The sequence below is a fragment of the Acanthopagrus latus genome, chromosome 23, assembly GCF_904848185.1.
Source record: "Acanthopagrus latus isolate v.2019 chromosome 23, fAcaLat1.1, whole genome shotgun sequence".
In the NCBI taxonomy this organism is placed as follows: Eukaryota; Metazoa; Chordata; class Actinopteri; order Spariformes; family Sparidae; genus Acanthopagrus; species Acanthopagrus latus.
This window is the reverse complement of record NC_051061.1, coordinates 18,194,485-18,209,045: the sequence shown is the minus strand read 5'-3', so window position 1 is coordinate 18,209,045 and position 14,561 is coordinate 18,194,485. Positions and strand designations below refer to the sequence as shown.

Sequence of the window (14,561 nt, the reverse complement as noted above, 5' to 3'; positions counted from 1 at the left end):
TCTTTAGTCTTCTCCAGTGGCCAGTTTTATATGTCCTGTCCTCACCCAGTGCCGGCACATTAAGAAGGTACAAGAGCGACGACAAAAAGAGAATGTGGGTGGCTATAGAAAAAAGGAGGTGACATAACCAGGTGAGAGATTGATATACATCTCTTTGTACTTGGGCCAAATGGGCCAAATCAATAAAGGAACGGAACATATAGTGCCTCTCCTCACCCAGAATAACAAGTAATAAAGGCAGAGCGAGAGAGAGAACAGAGAGGTATTTGAGAGAAGGGCAACCAGGAGAGCAAAGGGCAGGGAGGACTCCTGCTTCTAAAGGGTGAGCTTGTTAGTAAAAAGGAGACGACATAAAAAGCACTGAATGGGCTTGCACACTCTCCCACAAATGGACACAAATGGATATGATAACACATACTGTATATTCATGTGACAGGCGTTCGTGTCCCTGGGTATTCTGGAAGAATGTGTCCCTGTGACATCAATATAACTGGAGCAGTTAACGTGCCAGGATTTGCCATTTTCGCCCGCCGTTCACTCTCCGAGCAAACCAATAGACCGAACCTTGCACTTGGTGGACGGAAGAATGGGAAGGGGGGAAGGAAAGAAAAACAAAAGCGATTGATATAAATGATCTGCCGGCCACAAGAGGCCCCCAGGCAGGGGCGAGCGAAGGTCCGCTCGATACCAATTGATCGTGGGAGGCCCAGGCATTCGTCTTAATTCTGACTAATTAGGGCAGCGGCTGACGAGGAGGGGGTTAGAGGGACAAGCTGTTAGTGTGTGTGTGCATGTGTGTCTGTGCGTCAGTGGGACCTCCCAGATTACAAAATCAAGCCCCCATGTTTACAAAGCGTGGAACAAGTGGAGGATTAAGGAAATCAGTTTAGGAAACAACAACCGTCACCACATTAGTGTTGCTGCCAAAATAATTCCCCTGTCTGCAGTGGGTTGCCTGACAGGCAGAATGGGAGTAAATCCTCTCACTTTTTTATTTTTTATTTTTTATCTTGTTTGTGTGAGAACTGCTGATTATCTTCTGCCAGCACAAGTCTGGCCTTTGGTAGCCAAGAGGCAGCAGAAAGAGAGATGCTTCTTGTTGCCTCACCCATTCCGCAGATAGACATCAAAGTCTTTTAATTGGCAGAAAAGAAAAGTTAGGCTTGATCACCGGAACAAAAAACATGATTTAGGAGCATGGTCCTCAGGAGGAGGGCGCCTGGTGCGGTGAGGGTGAAACAGACAGGACCATGCGGACCCTAAGGCAAATTGCTTTAGTGTGCCGTCCGACAGTAGTAAATAGCAGTGGGAACCTGAGAACGTGAGGGGCTGGAGGGCGTCTGGAGGCAAAGCCCTTTTTAAAAATCGCAGTATTTCGGAGCAGACGCTGAGCCGCTGAGAGCCCGGCTTAGACTCAGATTTTTATCTGTCACTCCCTGAAGATGTCAGCGGTGTGAAGTGGAATGTGGCAGGAGGGGGGCATCGCCGTGAACGAGGGCAGCGGCGGGGACAATTCTACCTGACTGGAGATCACAATCTGACGACGGAAACACACACAGAGGCATTCATGTGAAGGTGCATGAGCAGGCCTCACGCAGGACTGGACGCGCAGACAAAAGTGACAAAATATCAACGAGTGAAAGTGACAGACAGGGAGCGTATCTGTATCAGACAAGATCCCATTGTTGAGGAGAGACAAAAAAGCTCAGACGGGCCGGGCTGACCTGCTCCCTCTGTCACTCACTCTCAAAGGCCAGGAGAGACTGACAGATACACTTGAATATCGGCTCCTCACTCCTGTTCGCTGACACATAAACTTCACTGCCCTTTACACCTCTGGCACCCTGTTCCCTGCCAGCTATTCATATCCCGGCCCGCCTCGCTCGCCGCGCCCCCTCGGCTGTTCTATTCTCTATAAGGAGTTCAGACTATCGGGTTGTGTCTGGATACCCTCACCCAGACTATGGCTCCAGAAAACGGTGTCATTCCACTCACATCAAATTAACCAATCAGGTTGGACATGCCCCCTGAATTCTCCGCTCGTCAGCTCAAGTGTGATGTCCTAATGACTGCCTGGCCGTCAATACCGGTCCGCATAACAGTGGGCCCTGAGGGGGACAATTAGGGAGAGTGGGAGATGTTTTCCTTGATAAATGTTGTCACTGCTGGTATTGGGACTAATAAGCTGTAATTTGCTGTTGTAGGCTCCGATGACACACACTGTAACCACACAAGCGTAGACAGATGGGTGAGCCCTACAAGGCTTTACATTAAAGTGACACAAATGCCTTCATTAAGTCAGGAGGGTCGGATCCACAAATAGGTGCGCAGTGTTTATGAGATTAGTCCTGTGTGACTTACTGGAAATTCAGCAAACGTGCAGAATTGTGCAGAAAAAGAGGAAGAGAGAGGGAGACAAATGTCATTATGCAGTCACACCAGGGGGGTTGTTGTGATTACCACAGCCCCGATTCAGCAGCAATTCTGAAAACAATGTCAAGAAATTGGTGGCGGCGATGAAGAACTCATAATCCTTTTAAGATCTCATGGAGTCGTAGTATGTTTGGAAGTTTAATTTTGCTAAGTGTTAAGTTAGCTGAGGATTCTCTTTTCTGTCATGAATGACATTTAACAGGTGGTAATACTTCTCTGGCTGAAGGCCAGAAATAAAACTGTAATTTCAAGATATTAAGTTACCAACGGGTCAGTTAAGGCATGAAACAAATTATCTGCTCTTATTTTAATTGGTGCGGCTCCTTCTGGCATTGGTGAATTTGCAAGGAAGTTTCGTGGCTAGGGGCGGAATTTACTTGACCCAAGCTTGTAAAAGTAATTCAAAATTCTTTATTATCTGAAAATTGTATTTACAAATTAGAGCAATGAATCATATTTCCAAGGGTTGTTCTGATTTAACCTCACTTTGCGTTTATAGTGAGAGAATATTGGAAATAATTCCAGGATTGTTTGCATTTTTATTCATTCCTGCAATCACAAAACTCTTGCACAGCCTGATTATTGTCTTGATCAATGACCTTTTTGAATAATCAGTGAATCACTTAGTCTACAGCAGAGTATGAATGTAATGACAAGTGCCCATCCCAAGTTATCAGTACAAAAAAAGTTAAAAAAAACTCAAAGACACTCAATTCACCATGACGTGATGAGTCCCAGCAGAGCAGATCCTCTGACTAGAAACTGTGAGGCTCCTTCACTTGATAAATGACTCACGATTAATTCATTATCAGAACTGTCACGGATACATTTTCTGCTGATCAAATTATTGATTAATCAGCTACTCGTGTCAGCGATGCTTGATCGCAGCTGATGGTTCGTGAAAAAAAATCCTTCAGATGGATTTCCTCCTCAACATGCATGAGTGTGTGTTAATCTCTCTCCCATCAGAATGAAAGGAAGCTCTCCTCGCTGGCTGCGAGCGGAGGGACCGGAGGAACAATAGAGGACAGATACTCATGAAGACACTGTGAGAACACAGGTGGCGTGAGACTGCGCCGCGCCGTCTGATGTGTGGGTGAGTGACGGCTACCAGCGGAGCAGGGTTGACTCAGCCCATCAGCAGACGCGACACCAGCGCCAGTCTGCAGCGCCAAACAACAATCAGCATGAACGACTGAGCATAAGCCTCACCGGACTGCTCTCCCTCTCCCTCTCCCTCTCTCTCTCTCCAACTTTCACTTTCCCCTCTGTGACACCACCCTGCCAGAACAGTGATGGGAGGACGTGTATTGTTGTCGGCGTGACAACACAGTGTCACATAAACTGTCATGTGCTCGTTCACTTGAGTCAATATTTACCCTGATTTGAGTAGCCTTGTTAGTCTGTCTGTCTGACAGCAATTCATCTGATTACAGACTTATTCAAATTGGGCATAGGACGGGGAGAAGATCCATGGGAATTTGCCTGGATTGTCGGAGCAGTTTTGGGAAAAAAATTGGAAAATATCAAAGCTTGCATGTAAACACCAATAGCACCGTCAGATATCACCCCGAAGCTGTCGGCAAGGAAGACCGGGGGAAAAAAAGCATTCAGCTTATCAACAGCGAAATAACAATTCATTTTAAAATGAGGTGACTGATGTGTCACAGTGGATAATACGTGACGACTGTGGGGGCTGCTCTGCCTTTAGCAAGCACACAACCCAGTCAGCATTACATGCATTCACTTACAGAGACCCTTAAAAGTAGCCTAAGTACTGCTAAATCTACAGTATCCATTTCCTTTTCATATCAACCCTCTGAGAAGCCCCCAAAATCCATCCTTCATGGCCCATACCAAGCCAGGTCTTCAATTTAATTCCCCATCTGTGGCCAGCTTGAAATATTATCCAAGAAATGAGATCCGTGCCCCTGAATACAGAGTGTGAAACAGCATTGGGAGAAGGATGGAGACATGGCCTGATTCTGTGGCTAAGAGGCATGCCTTAGTGGGGGGAGGAGGCCTGGATCCCCTCCCCAAGTGGCATGGCTAAATATTTGCCCTCCACTTGGCTGTCTAGACACATCCACTCAGCTCCCTTCCCATCACTCTTCTGTTCTGCTCAGAAGCGGCGAGACCTGGCGCGGTCAGCCAGGCAGGGCGCCAGAGCCACGACAAAAAGTTTCTCCTCGCTGCCAGAGGTCACGGAAGTTCAACAACCTGGAAAGAATGGGCTTTGCATTTTTAAAACCTCTGGGCCAACATTTGGGGACTCACGTGCACACCAAGCGAGGGACAGGCGAAAAGAGAGGAAAAAAAAAAAAAAAACGCTGTCAAATGGTCTTTGTGCTTCCCAATGATTCGGAGAAAGGAACCCTCAGAACTCGACGAGCGGTCTCTGCAGACTTCTCTGAGCTGGTGTTCCATATTCATTACCTTTTCTCCACACTCACATGGCGGGGTTTTAATTGCCTACAATTCAGACTAAAAAGCTAGATGAGCAGAGTGAAAGCACCATGTCTCCTGAGAGGAAGATGTGGGAAGTCCACCACCAGCACACTCAACCTGATAAACGCATAACTACTAATAAGAGCCCTCATTAAACATAACCAGATTATTCCCCTGGCTCTCCGCTCAACTTAATTTTTCTTCTCCGAAGAGACACGCAGTCGCTCGGCTCCAATAAACCAGATGAACCAGCGTGCATCTGAAGTTGAAATCCGAGGGGTCCCATAGAAATCATTAAAGAAGTCACACAAAACATCTTTATCAGACTGGGATCTTCTTTATCCGTCACAAGTGTCGACTCAGGCTTGAGTCACTTCAGATTGCAAAAGACAAAATCTGCAAGAGCCACCAAAAATAGCTTTGATTTGTTTAAACCAGTGGCTCATTTCTTCATGTTAGTTTAAACTTTTCATTAAAATGATTTGACACTCTCCCCGAAACAAAAGAACTGGAAAGCTTGATACATTTACTCAAGTACTGTATTTAAGTACAATTCAGAGAGAAAAATATTTATTTGAAAACTGTCGTGATTAGTCATTTTTCAGATTAAGATGCCCACATTATAAAATCCAATTAATTGTTAAAGATAAAAAAGCTGTTATTCACCATTTTGGTCTCTTATGATAGCAGTGTCTGGACCTTGGGGTACCTGGTCTGATGGATCAGTATTCACAAACTGATAAACAGTGAGTTGGTCAATCAGTGAGTCAAGCACCACACAATTAACTGCCAATCATTTTGATAAGGCAAAATGTAAAACATTTAGTAATCGACTATGACGAGTTTCAGCAGAAAATTAAGCGAAATATGTTGTGGAAGCATCAGATATTTCGATGGCTGTGATACTTTTTCGCTCTCTGAAAATTACATTTCTGACAGCGTAGATCTGTCGAAGGCTTGAATTCAAGCTGACCTCAGCTGTCGTTCTCTTAGGGATCAGACAGATCAACTTTTTAAATCAATGGTTCAACATTTTGGGTGATGCTGGAGAGTTAAATAAGAAGACTAGTATCACTGTCATGTCTGTCTAGTAATTATGAAGCTACAGCAGGCAGCTGTTAAGCTTGGCATTTGCACAAAAACTGAAAAAATGAGGAAGACAGCTAGCCTGGTTCTAGTTACAGAACATGCTGACAGCACCGCTGAAGCTCAATAATCATCAACATGTAATATTTAATTTTTTTAAACTATACTAGTCAGTTCTTGGATATTTGGATGAATGGACAGCTAGCAGCAGTGGTTCTGAAATCTTCTCTGGCATGCCTCCCTTCAGAAGCCAAAATAAAGTTCCAACCTCAAACATTTCTCTCAGTCATTGATATATTATACAGGAGGTAACCGAATTAGAAGATGTATTGGTATAAAGGCAAGCACAATGACATCTGCAAGCTCAACTTAGTTTCACACGATATATGTCCCTGGTCATCCACAGCCCCTCCACATTGGCTCTATCCCCCAGTTTGAGAATCTGCACCCCATACTTACTGTTTCCATATGAATATTAAAGTCCTATCAATCTCCACCAGACAGCAAATAACTATCTGCCTCAAAATGCTGACCTGGTGTTAAGTTATGTTTCCACAAAGATCACAAGGCTCTTGAAGCTGAGAGCTAGTTTTCTTTTCTATCATGAAGTCAGTGAGCCCTGTACACAGTAAATGGGTTGAGGCAATCTGGCTTCCGAGATTTGATATCCCTAATGATGTCGTGCAGAATCGATAAGCAATCAGCAAAGTTTAATAATAACAATCTGTCAGTGATGGATGGACAGCAGTGAGCCAAACGTCACCACTGACACTACGGGCTACTGTTTTTCAGTGTCAGCGGTGACATGAAAACTGTTTCTGTCGCTTCCCTCATTACTTCTACCACAGACAGACTGCAGTTTGCATATCTGTAAAAGTACGCGTGTGGGTGTGAAGGGGAAACAGACAAGTGAGTGAGAGCACAAGTCAGAGTGTGTCGACTTATGTATGTGTGTTTGTGTGTGTGATAGAGAGTGAGTGGTGATAAGGGAAAGAATAAAAAAGAAACAACACAATGCCTGAACGATTAACAACAACAAATGCAAGATAAAAATAATATTTTTAGAATTATTATGTTGTGATTACCTTTCATTAACATTTTAAATCGACAACTCACATCATCCACTGTACACACTAAAATTATAGAATAGAACGTATGATTACTATAATAAAGACATTAATAGTACTATAAGTTCGATTAAATGAAATGTCACATTACTGTAAAACTGCCAAATATTTGATTTCACTTAATTTCACTAATTATCTCACAAAATGTGACAGAGTAAGCTGAAAAGTTGTGAATGAAGGTCTCTGCACTTCCACGTGCCAAAGAACTCAACTAAAAGCTGATTTTAACAGGCTCATTCAAGATTATTTATGGAGATTCAAGATATGAATAAAGCCTTGAGGGGCTTTACAATCTGTACAGAAAATAATTCCAAAAGAATTACCGGCATTTTAAACTTTCAGCGTCGCTACGAGTCGAGCTACCATGTGATGAGGAAGCACACTGCGAGGAAATATGCCAGTTACACATGCTGCTTTTCGTTGCTCTGCACTGGCTGGTTGTTCTAAGCTCTGGTTATATTCTGTCACATTAACGTTGGGATAGAGGATATGTTGACAGAGAGAGGACATTGCACATTGAGACTGTAGGGCTTTTCTAAGGCTGGTGGCATTGGGACATGAAGACAAGTGTGTATTTGTGTGAGTGTGTGTGTCTGTGTGTGTGTGTGTGTGTGTGTGTGTGTGTGTGTGTGTGTGTGTGTGTGTGTGTGCGCGTGTATAGAAGGAGAGGGTTGCCTGTGGAGCGGAGCATGTGGATGCCCACCCACTCAGCAGCCTCGCGGCCCTCGTCATTTCGCATCAATCCACAGCCCCTCAATATAAATAGGACAGGGGTCCTAAAGCTATGCAGTACTAAGAGACGCACTGCCATTATGCATCGACCCTGGACCCCTCAGCCAGAAATATGACTACGGCAGCCTGTTGTAATGGCAGATTCCCCCTAACTTGCACACCACAGAGTTAACAGGGAAGTATTTTGGCAGTAAGTATACATGAAATCAATGTGACTTACAATTCTCTACTCTCTACAATAAGACAAGGCAAGTAAGCGCCTACGGACATCAATGAAACGGCAACTTTGGAATCAGAGCTGCACGATATTGGATTTTTGCCAATATTAAATATCTTCCAACTCATTTTAGCCGAAATATGCACATATTTTTTCCCACCTAATGGCAGAGAGAATCTAGACTCTTTTGCAGCATATGGCCAGAAAGTAATATCACAATACTTTTGGGCCATATCACAATACACAATACTTTATAAATGCAAGGACTGAACAACAAAATCAAATTTCACATGACTTTTTAGCAAATACTTCAATATTGATATTGCGAAAATGTTGTAGGGATGACTTCTGCTACCTTCACAAAAGTTTAACACATCAAATATTAAAAAGTTAATCATCAGTAACAGGACTGAATTGGTAATAAAACTATAAGAGCAAGTAGAACAATATGGTAAGTTCAGACAGTTACATCATTTTACCACAAAGAAGCCTTTGAAACCAGAGACAAATCATAATAACAATATAACATGGATATGTCGTCCAGCCCTAGATGGCATGCCGAAATTACCATGCATCCCTATTAAGACTTACCTTCAATCTAAAATTTGAAACAAGTAAAATGTTTGTCCAAGAGTTTATTACTCCTCTTTGGTTTTCTGTGTTGCTGTCAGAAATGTCACACAGGGTGTTAAATTAACTTACTTCTTTACAGCAGCATCACTTCCACCACCAGACATTCACGACCATCGGCATCTGAAACGTCGAACAAAGCACATCTTGGAAAATAAGCGTACATTTTGTCATTATTACTCAATTCATTAATGTACAATATACAGCTGGGACACAGAGGCCGTCTGTTTGGTCCAATCTAAAACATCTGCCAAACACTATTAGCGTGAAAGCACAAAAGCAGAAAGTAATGAGCACCATGCACCAAATTTTCAGTCCAGTTTCAGAGTAGTTTATGGGTGTTTGACGAAAGTTAGTTTAAATTTCGCCTGTGGAAAGTACAAAGTGAGCTAGATACGTGAGCAAATGTATCTGAGCTGTAAGGAGTTGAAGGTGGTGCACTAAAATAGAGAGTACAGTTCCACACGGTGGCCTCCCTGTGGCGTCACAGAAGCTTCACACTTCATTACTGCAAGGCCAGAGACGTGTGAAGCCATTATGTAGGAGCAGTATGACAGGGTGTGTGTGTGTGTGTGTGTGTGTGTGCGCGTCTTTGCATGTGTGTGTGCATGCTGGGGGTATAGGAAGTGTTTGTGGGGGGTACCTAATAACCCCTCCTTGCTTAAAGTGCTTTCTGGCAGCAGGATCAAGCCATTGACATGGAAACATTGTTTAATATATTCAAACAGCTGGGAGGTGTTGTCTGCTGTCCCAGTGTCAAATGAAAGAGGACGAACAAACAGCTGGCAGGGCATTTTCTTGCTCCACGGCTCTGCTTACAACTATACTTTAACAAACGGAGTCCAGTACGCATGCATGGAGCAATTTGCAATGAATCATAAACCAAATAAGCTCCAAACTACTGCCATGCACCTAAATCCAAGAGTCAGCTGTATCCTCTGACTCTGCCATGACAGGAGCAAACAAATCTGTGTCCTCTACTTCCACCCAGAGGCCAAAAGCAGAATGTCACACTCGTTTATTCTATTCACATCTGTATTTCATCTGTTCCTCCGTTTGCACAGGCAAAACATCAGTAATGCAAAACTTAAAGGTAAATCTAAAACAAAATGTGACTTATACTTATGTCTCACTCAACCTCAGTACCAATAATGCATTAAAACAATCAGCTCAAAGGTTTACGATCACACAAATGAACTGTCAAATAATTCTTCATGGTGGAATTATTTTGTTCTGTATTTTGGTTCCTTGTGATAATGACAATATTCTGCCAAAGTCGGTTTGACGGGCCAGCTGCCCACTGAATCCAAACAGAATAGCCAGTTATTTTTTAAATCAGCATTTCAATTATACCAGTCTACTGGCATGCCTTCGAGGGAGCGCACGAATACTTCTGTAAACTGTGGGACAATCGAACATTAATTTTCAATCAAGAACTTCGGGATTTGTGGCAGTCTCCCAGGGCATTTACTGTATGTGACTGCCAACGCTGAGCATTTAGCACTGATTGGAATTTTGGCTGCAGAAATGAATTGAACAAGCCAGTCTAGCAGCATGACGGAGTTATCACAGCCACTTTTATTCAAATGGCAGTGACAAGACCTGTGTTTCAGAACTGCAAGCTGTAATTAGCTTGTCTTTGCAACTAATGAACTTTCGTTTCTCAGATTAACCCTGCAGGGGCAATGTGGGTAGATGTGGTGATTTGGTATGAGGGAGCAGTAATCACAGAAGACAGGGAGGAGACAAACAAAAAAAATGTACAAGCTGCATAGAAATGTAGAGGACGGATGGATGAATGGATCATGCATACAAGAATTTTTCTCTATTTCAAGTGAAAATATTAGACGCAAGGAAGATGGCCAGGAGCGCTTCGATAGCTAACATTACATCTTGTTTTTTCCAAATTTACAATAATTTGTTAGCATTTTCTTCTTTAGCAGTGCCTGTCTATAATAACATCACCAACTTATAATACAAATTTTATTGCACATTTCTTATCCTAATGACAGATCAATGTGATTCAATAATTTACTGACCCTGATATTCTGTGTGTATTGATATGCACTGTTTTTGTTGACAGAGCCTGAGATATGATATGTTCATGTTTTTAAAAGAAATTACAATCAAATGTCTGAATTTAAAGAGTACACTGCTTCTGGAAAGAGTGTTGCCTACTTGCATCAATATGCTATAATATATATAATATAATAATATCATGTCATTATCTTACTGAAATTGAATAAAATGGTCTTAAATTGAAAATAATATCATTCAGGATACTTTTCTGCGACCATATCTCGTCCAAGAAAATAAGTTAGCATAACAGGCCTTACAACAGCTTGTGTTTTGTATGTTATTTGACAGCCAGTTTACATTATAAAATGTTTTGGGCTGAACATGAAGAACGTTGCAGTAGAAGATTATCAACTCATATTGCCTATACTCTTTATGAGAGATACATATGTTTTTCCCCTCGGTGAGTTAAGACCTTTTTTGTTAAATGGACACATACATAAATAACTTAATTAAGCCCAAACATGACTAACAGACCTTTTACTTCGACCTTTTAGGCACTTGACACCTACAAAACCTTGCTCATCTTTGAATATTAACTTATCATTATATGACTGCCAACATAATTCAGTTACCTGGAACTCGTCGAGAGCAGTTTAAACTTAACGAAGTGCTACTGCTACGTCCTCCCCCAATCTTTTTGAACAGGCAATGACATAGGACAGCCGCGCGCCACCGAAAGACCCCAAAGAGCCAAGATGGCTGCGCCCGTGACAGACGCCGGGGAGTTTGAAAGCTGGCTAAATGATCGCCTAGACTCGTTAGAGGTGGACCGTGAGGTGTATGGGGCGTACATTTTAGGGGTCTTACAAGAAGAGGAGAGTGACGAGGAGAAAGAAGACGCGCTTCAAGGGATTTTATCCGCATTTCTGGTGAATGTCTGAAGCGGCATGTCTCGCTCAGCCACCGAGGCTGTGCTTTCTCATGTGTTGCTGTCCGTCTCTTCGGCTCGGGTGGTACCGAGTGACAGCGCTGATGTCAGCTGTCATTTATGGAAGGTTTTATTGACGCTAAACGCAGCAGCATTTCCTCAACTACAGTCCAGACGCCACAGGCTGTGATATTGGCTGTTCCCTCATGCCACACCAAGTCCCATTTAAAAAGAAAACTCTGGAACTTGTAGTTTTCCTCGGTGGTCTTGTTCAGCGCTGGCAGACATCAGGCGACATATGACTCAGTGCCTAATGATAAATACAGTTCTTGTGTTTTGACAAAAGCAAAAGCAAGTCCAGGGTGCTGTGTGTTACAGATACGTGTTGCCAGTTGGTTAACCATTTGTATATTTAGAACAAGATGCCACGATGAGCTTTGGCAGACTGTCAGTATACCAGCTGTTATTAGCTTAACGGGGAATAACAGTTACTGCTCACTGAACTCAAATAATGCATTAACTGTGTGTGTGTGTGTGTGTGTGTGTGTGTGTGTGTGTGTGTGTGTGTGTGTGTGTGTGTGTGTGTGTGTGTGTGTGTGTGCGCGCTGTTTTTATATCCTCGTACACATTTGGCAGCCTCGATCAGCTTCTGGTAGAGGAAACATATTGGATCACTATAACTCATGTATTGGTTGTGAATGAATCCAGTGGGTGCTGTTGTCATCTGTCACTATGCCTCATTTAATGCTACCAGGCCATGTTGATAAGAAGTCAGCTGTTAATAATTAGTACTTGTGCTTTGTGTGCAGGATGAAGACTCTGTGGAAGATGTCTGCAAACAGATCATCAAGCAATGGACAGATTATCGCAGCCGATTAGCAGCCAAAAAAGATGCTGATGGTATTTATGTCACTTTGATTTATCCACATTCATTCATTCATCACTTTGAAATGTTTTTCTTTTTTTTCTCAAGAGACCTCAACAGTAAAGAAAAAAAAATCCAAACTCAGCAACTCTTGGAGATATAAATCATAAAGTTTCGTAGGATGTAGGCAAATTCTGCAGAACATTCAACTCAGTAACATACAGGTATATTTCAACCTTTAATCGATGAAAAGAGCTAAATCTAACACCTTGCAGTTGAAACTTTCAGAAAATATACAAAGACATTAGAATTCATATAAGCATTTTGAAAGGCAGCGGGCCAAAATAAAGCATGCAGGCTTGTTAACTCATTTAATTCTTGACTAAACAGCAAAGACAGCTTGCTCCTGAGACTATACCAGATAAACATACAGAGGAGCTCCTTTGAGTTTTAAATCGCTGACTTTGAGTCGGGAGCAGAGTGCAAGAGACTGTTTTCACTCGGAGAGATTAACATTTCCCTGCAAAAAATAAACAAAAACAGTTCTTGAGACTCCAGAAAGTTTTGTGTGAACTGAAGAAGTGTTACTTCGGTGAAGTACTTTCCACAGAGTTTGTTTTGTCAGTGTTATTACTGGAAAACAGGTTGTTTACTGTGCACTTAACCATAAGGGTCTGTATACTTTCAGGAGCCACAAGCTCAGATCGGTACACTCCTTAATCCACATTCATATTGACAGTGAAAAGCAGGTACTTTTATTGCAAGTGCTAAATGTGATGCTTTATTTACTGTTTGGCTGTGTTCTGTCACACCTTCTCTGTAGCCGAGGTCCAGGCCATCGCAAGTATGATAGAAAAACAAGCTCAGATTGTGGTGAAACACAAGGAGGTATCCGAGGAGTCGAAGAAAAGGAAAGAGGCCTTGCTCGCTCAATACGCTAACGTAACAGACGATGAGGAATATCCTTGATTTTCAAATTGCAATGCTGTAATAGTCTGTGTTTCTTTGACTATGCAAACAGACTGTCCATGAATATTTTCATGAGTTGTCTCATCCAGTGATTGTTGTCATCATCTCAAGATAGATAGATCTTTCCTTAACTAAAGCACGGAAGCTGAAGAAGAGGAGGCAGCAAATTTCCCCACTGCAAAAGACAAATGTATCCTTTTTAACGCTCTTTATGATCAGAAGCTATTTAACATCACATGGAATTCAGTGTTAATGTAATAGTTGCATAACCCTGACTGCTCCTAGCATTAACACCTCCACTGTGGTAATATGTAGGAATAATAAATTAGCACAGTGCTTTTGCTTTCATCCAGCCGTCCTTTACTGAGAGTGTCAGCCCTGTTTAAAAACACCAACGTGGAAGAGGTGCTAAACAGACAAAAGCAAAAGCGAGACCAAGCTCGTGAAGATGCTCAGAAGAAAAAGGAAACAGACAAGATGCAGCGGGAGAAGGATAAACTGGCCAAACAAGACCGCAAAGAGAAGGAGAAAAAGCGTACACAAAAAGGAGAACGCAAAAGATAAAACCAAGAGACGGGACACTTTATATGGGACAGGTTTTTGCTACACGACAAAAATGAACAACATCCTTTGCCTCTTTTTAGCTCAACCTAATTGGCACCTTCAGTATGTTAACATGTCTTCATCAGACCCTTCTTCATAATTACTTTCCACAACTCGTTTATGTAAAAGAACATCGTACAGGATGTTGTGCACGTCTGGAGTCAATTTTTTCTTGTATGCTGGTATGATCAGAAAGATTTTGTCTAGGAATAAAATTGCAAATCTTTATGTAATGGTGACTGTGACCGAGTCAGTTTTATGTTGTTGATCATAAAGTATTGACAGCAAGTCTGATATGTAGTTGCCATTTCAGCAATAGTGAAACATGCTTTGAGGAAGCTTTGACAGTTACCCATGAGTGATCAGAGTATACACATGAAACACTATTGGATTGATCATGTTAAAGAAACTAAGTCGACTGAGTTTATTTTCTCTCTGTGCCAATATCTTGCAAACGCCTTTAATTTCTGCACAACCTCCAAGTAAAGTCAAGTGTTCATGTCA

General features: G+C 42.2%; 1 protein-coding gene and 1 long non-coding RNA gene across 3 annotated transcripts in view; one reads left to right on the top strand and one right to left on the bottom strand.

Moving 5' to 3' along the window:
• LOC119013846 overlaps positions 1–11,419 on the bottom strand; it is a 27,283-nt gene extending 15,864 nt beyond the window's left edge. For both annotated transcript variants that reach the window (XR_005072840.1, XR_005072839.1), the window contains exons 1-2: positions 11,325–11,419; positions 8,746–8,796 (exon numbers count right to left, since the gene is read on the bottom strand). This is a non-coding gene — a long non-coding RNA (uncharacterized LOC119013846). The remainder of the gene's footprint in view (positions 1–8,745; positions 8,797–11,324) is intronic.
• Positions 11,406–14,561, top strand: ccdc43 (coiled-coil domain containing 43). The gene is made up of 5 exons (XM_037088729.1): positions 11,406–11,621; positions 12,430–12,520; positions 13,309–13,444; positions 13,595–13,644; positions 13,831–14,561. Exons 1-5 carry the CDS (start codon positions 11,448–11,450, stop codon positions 14,016–14,018), a joined length of 639 nt encoding a protein of 212 aa, XP_036944624.1. The 5' UTR covers positions 11,406–11,447; the 3' UTR covers positions 14,019–14,561.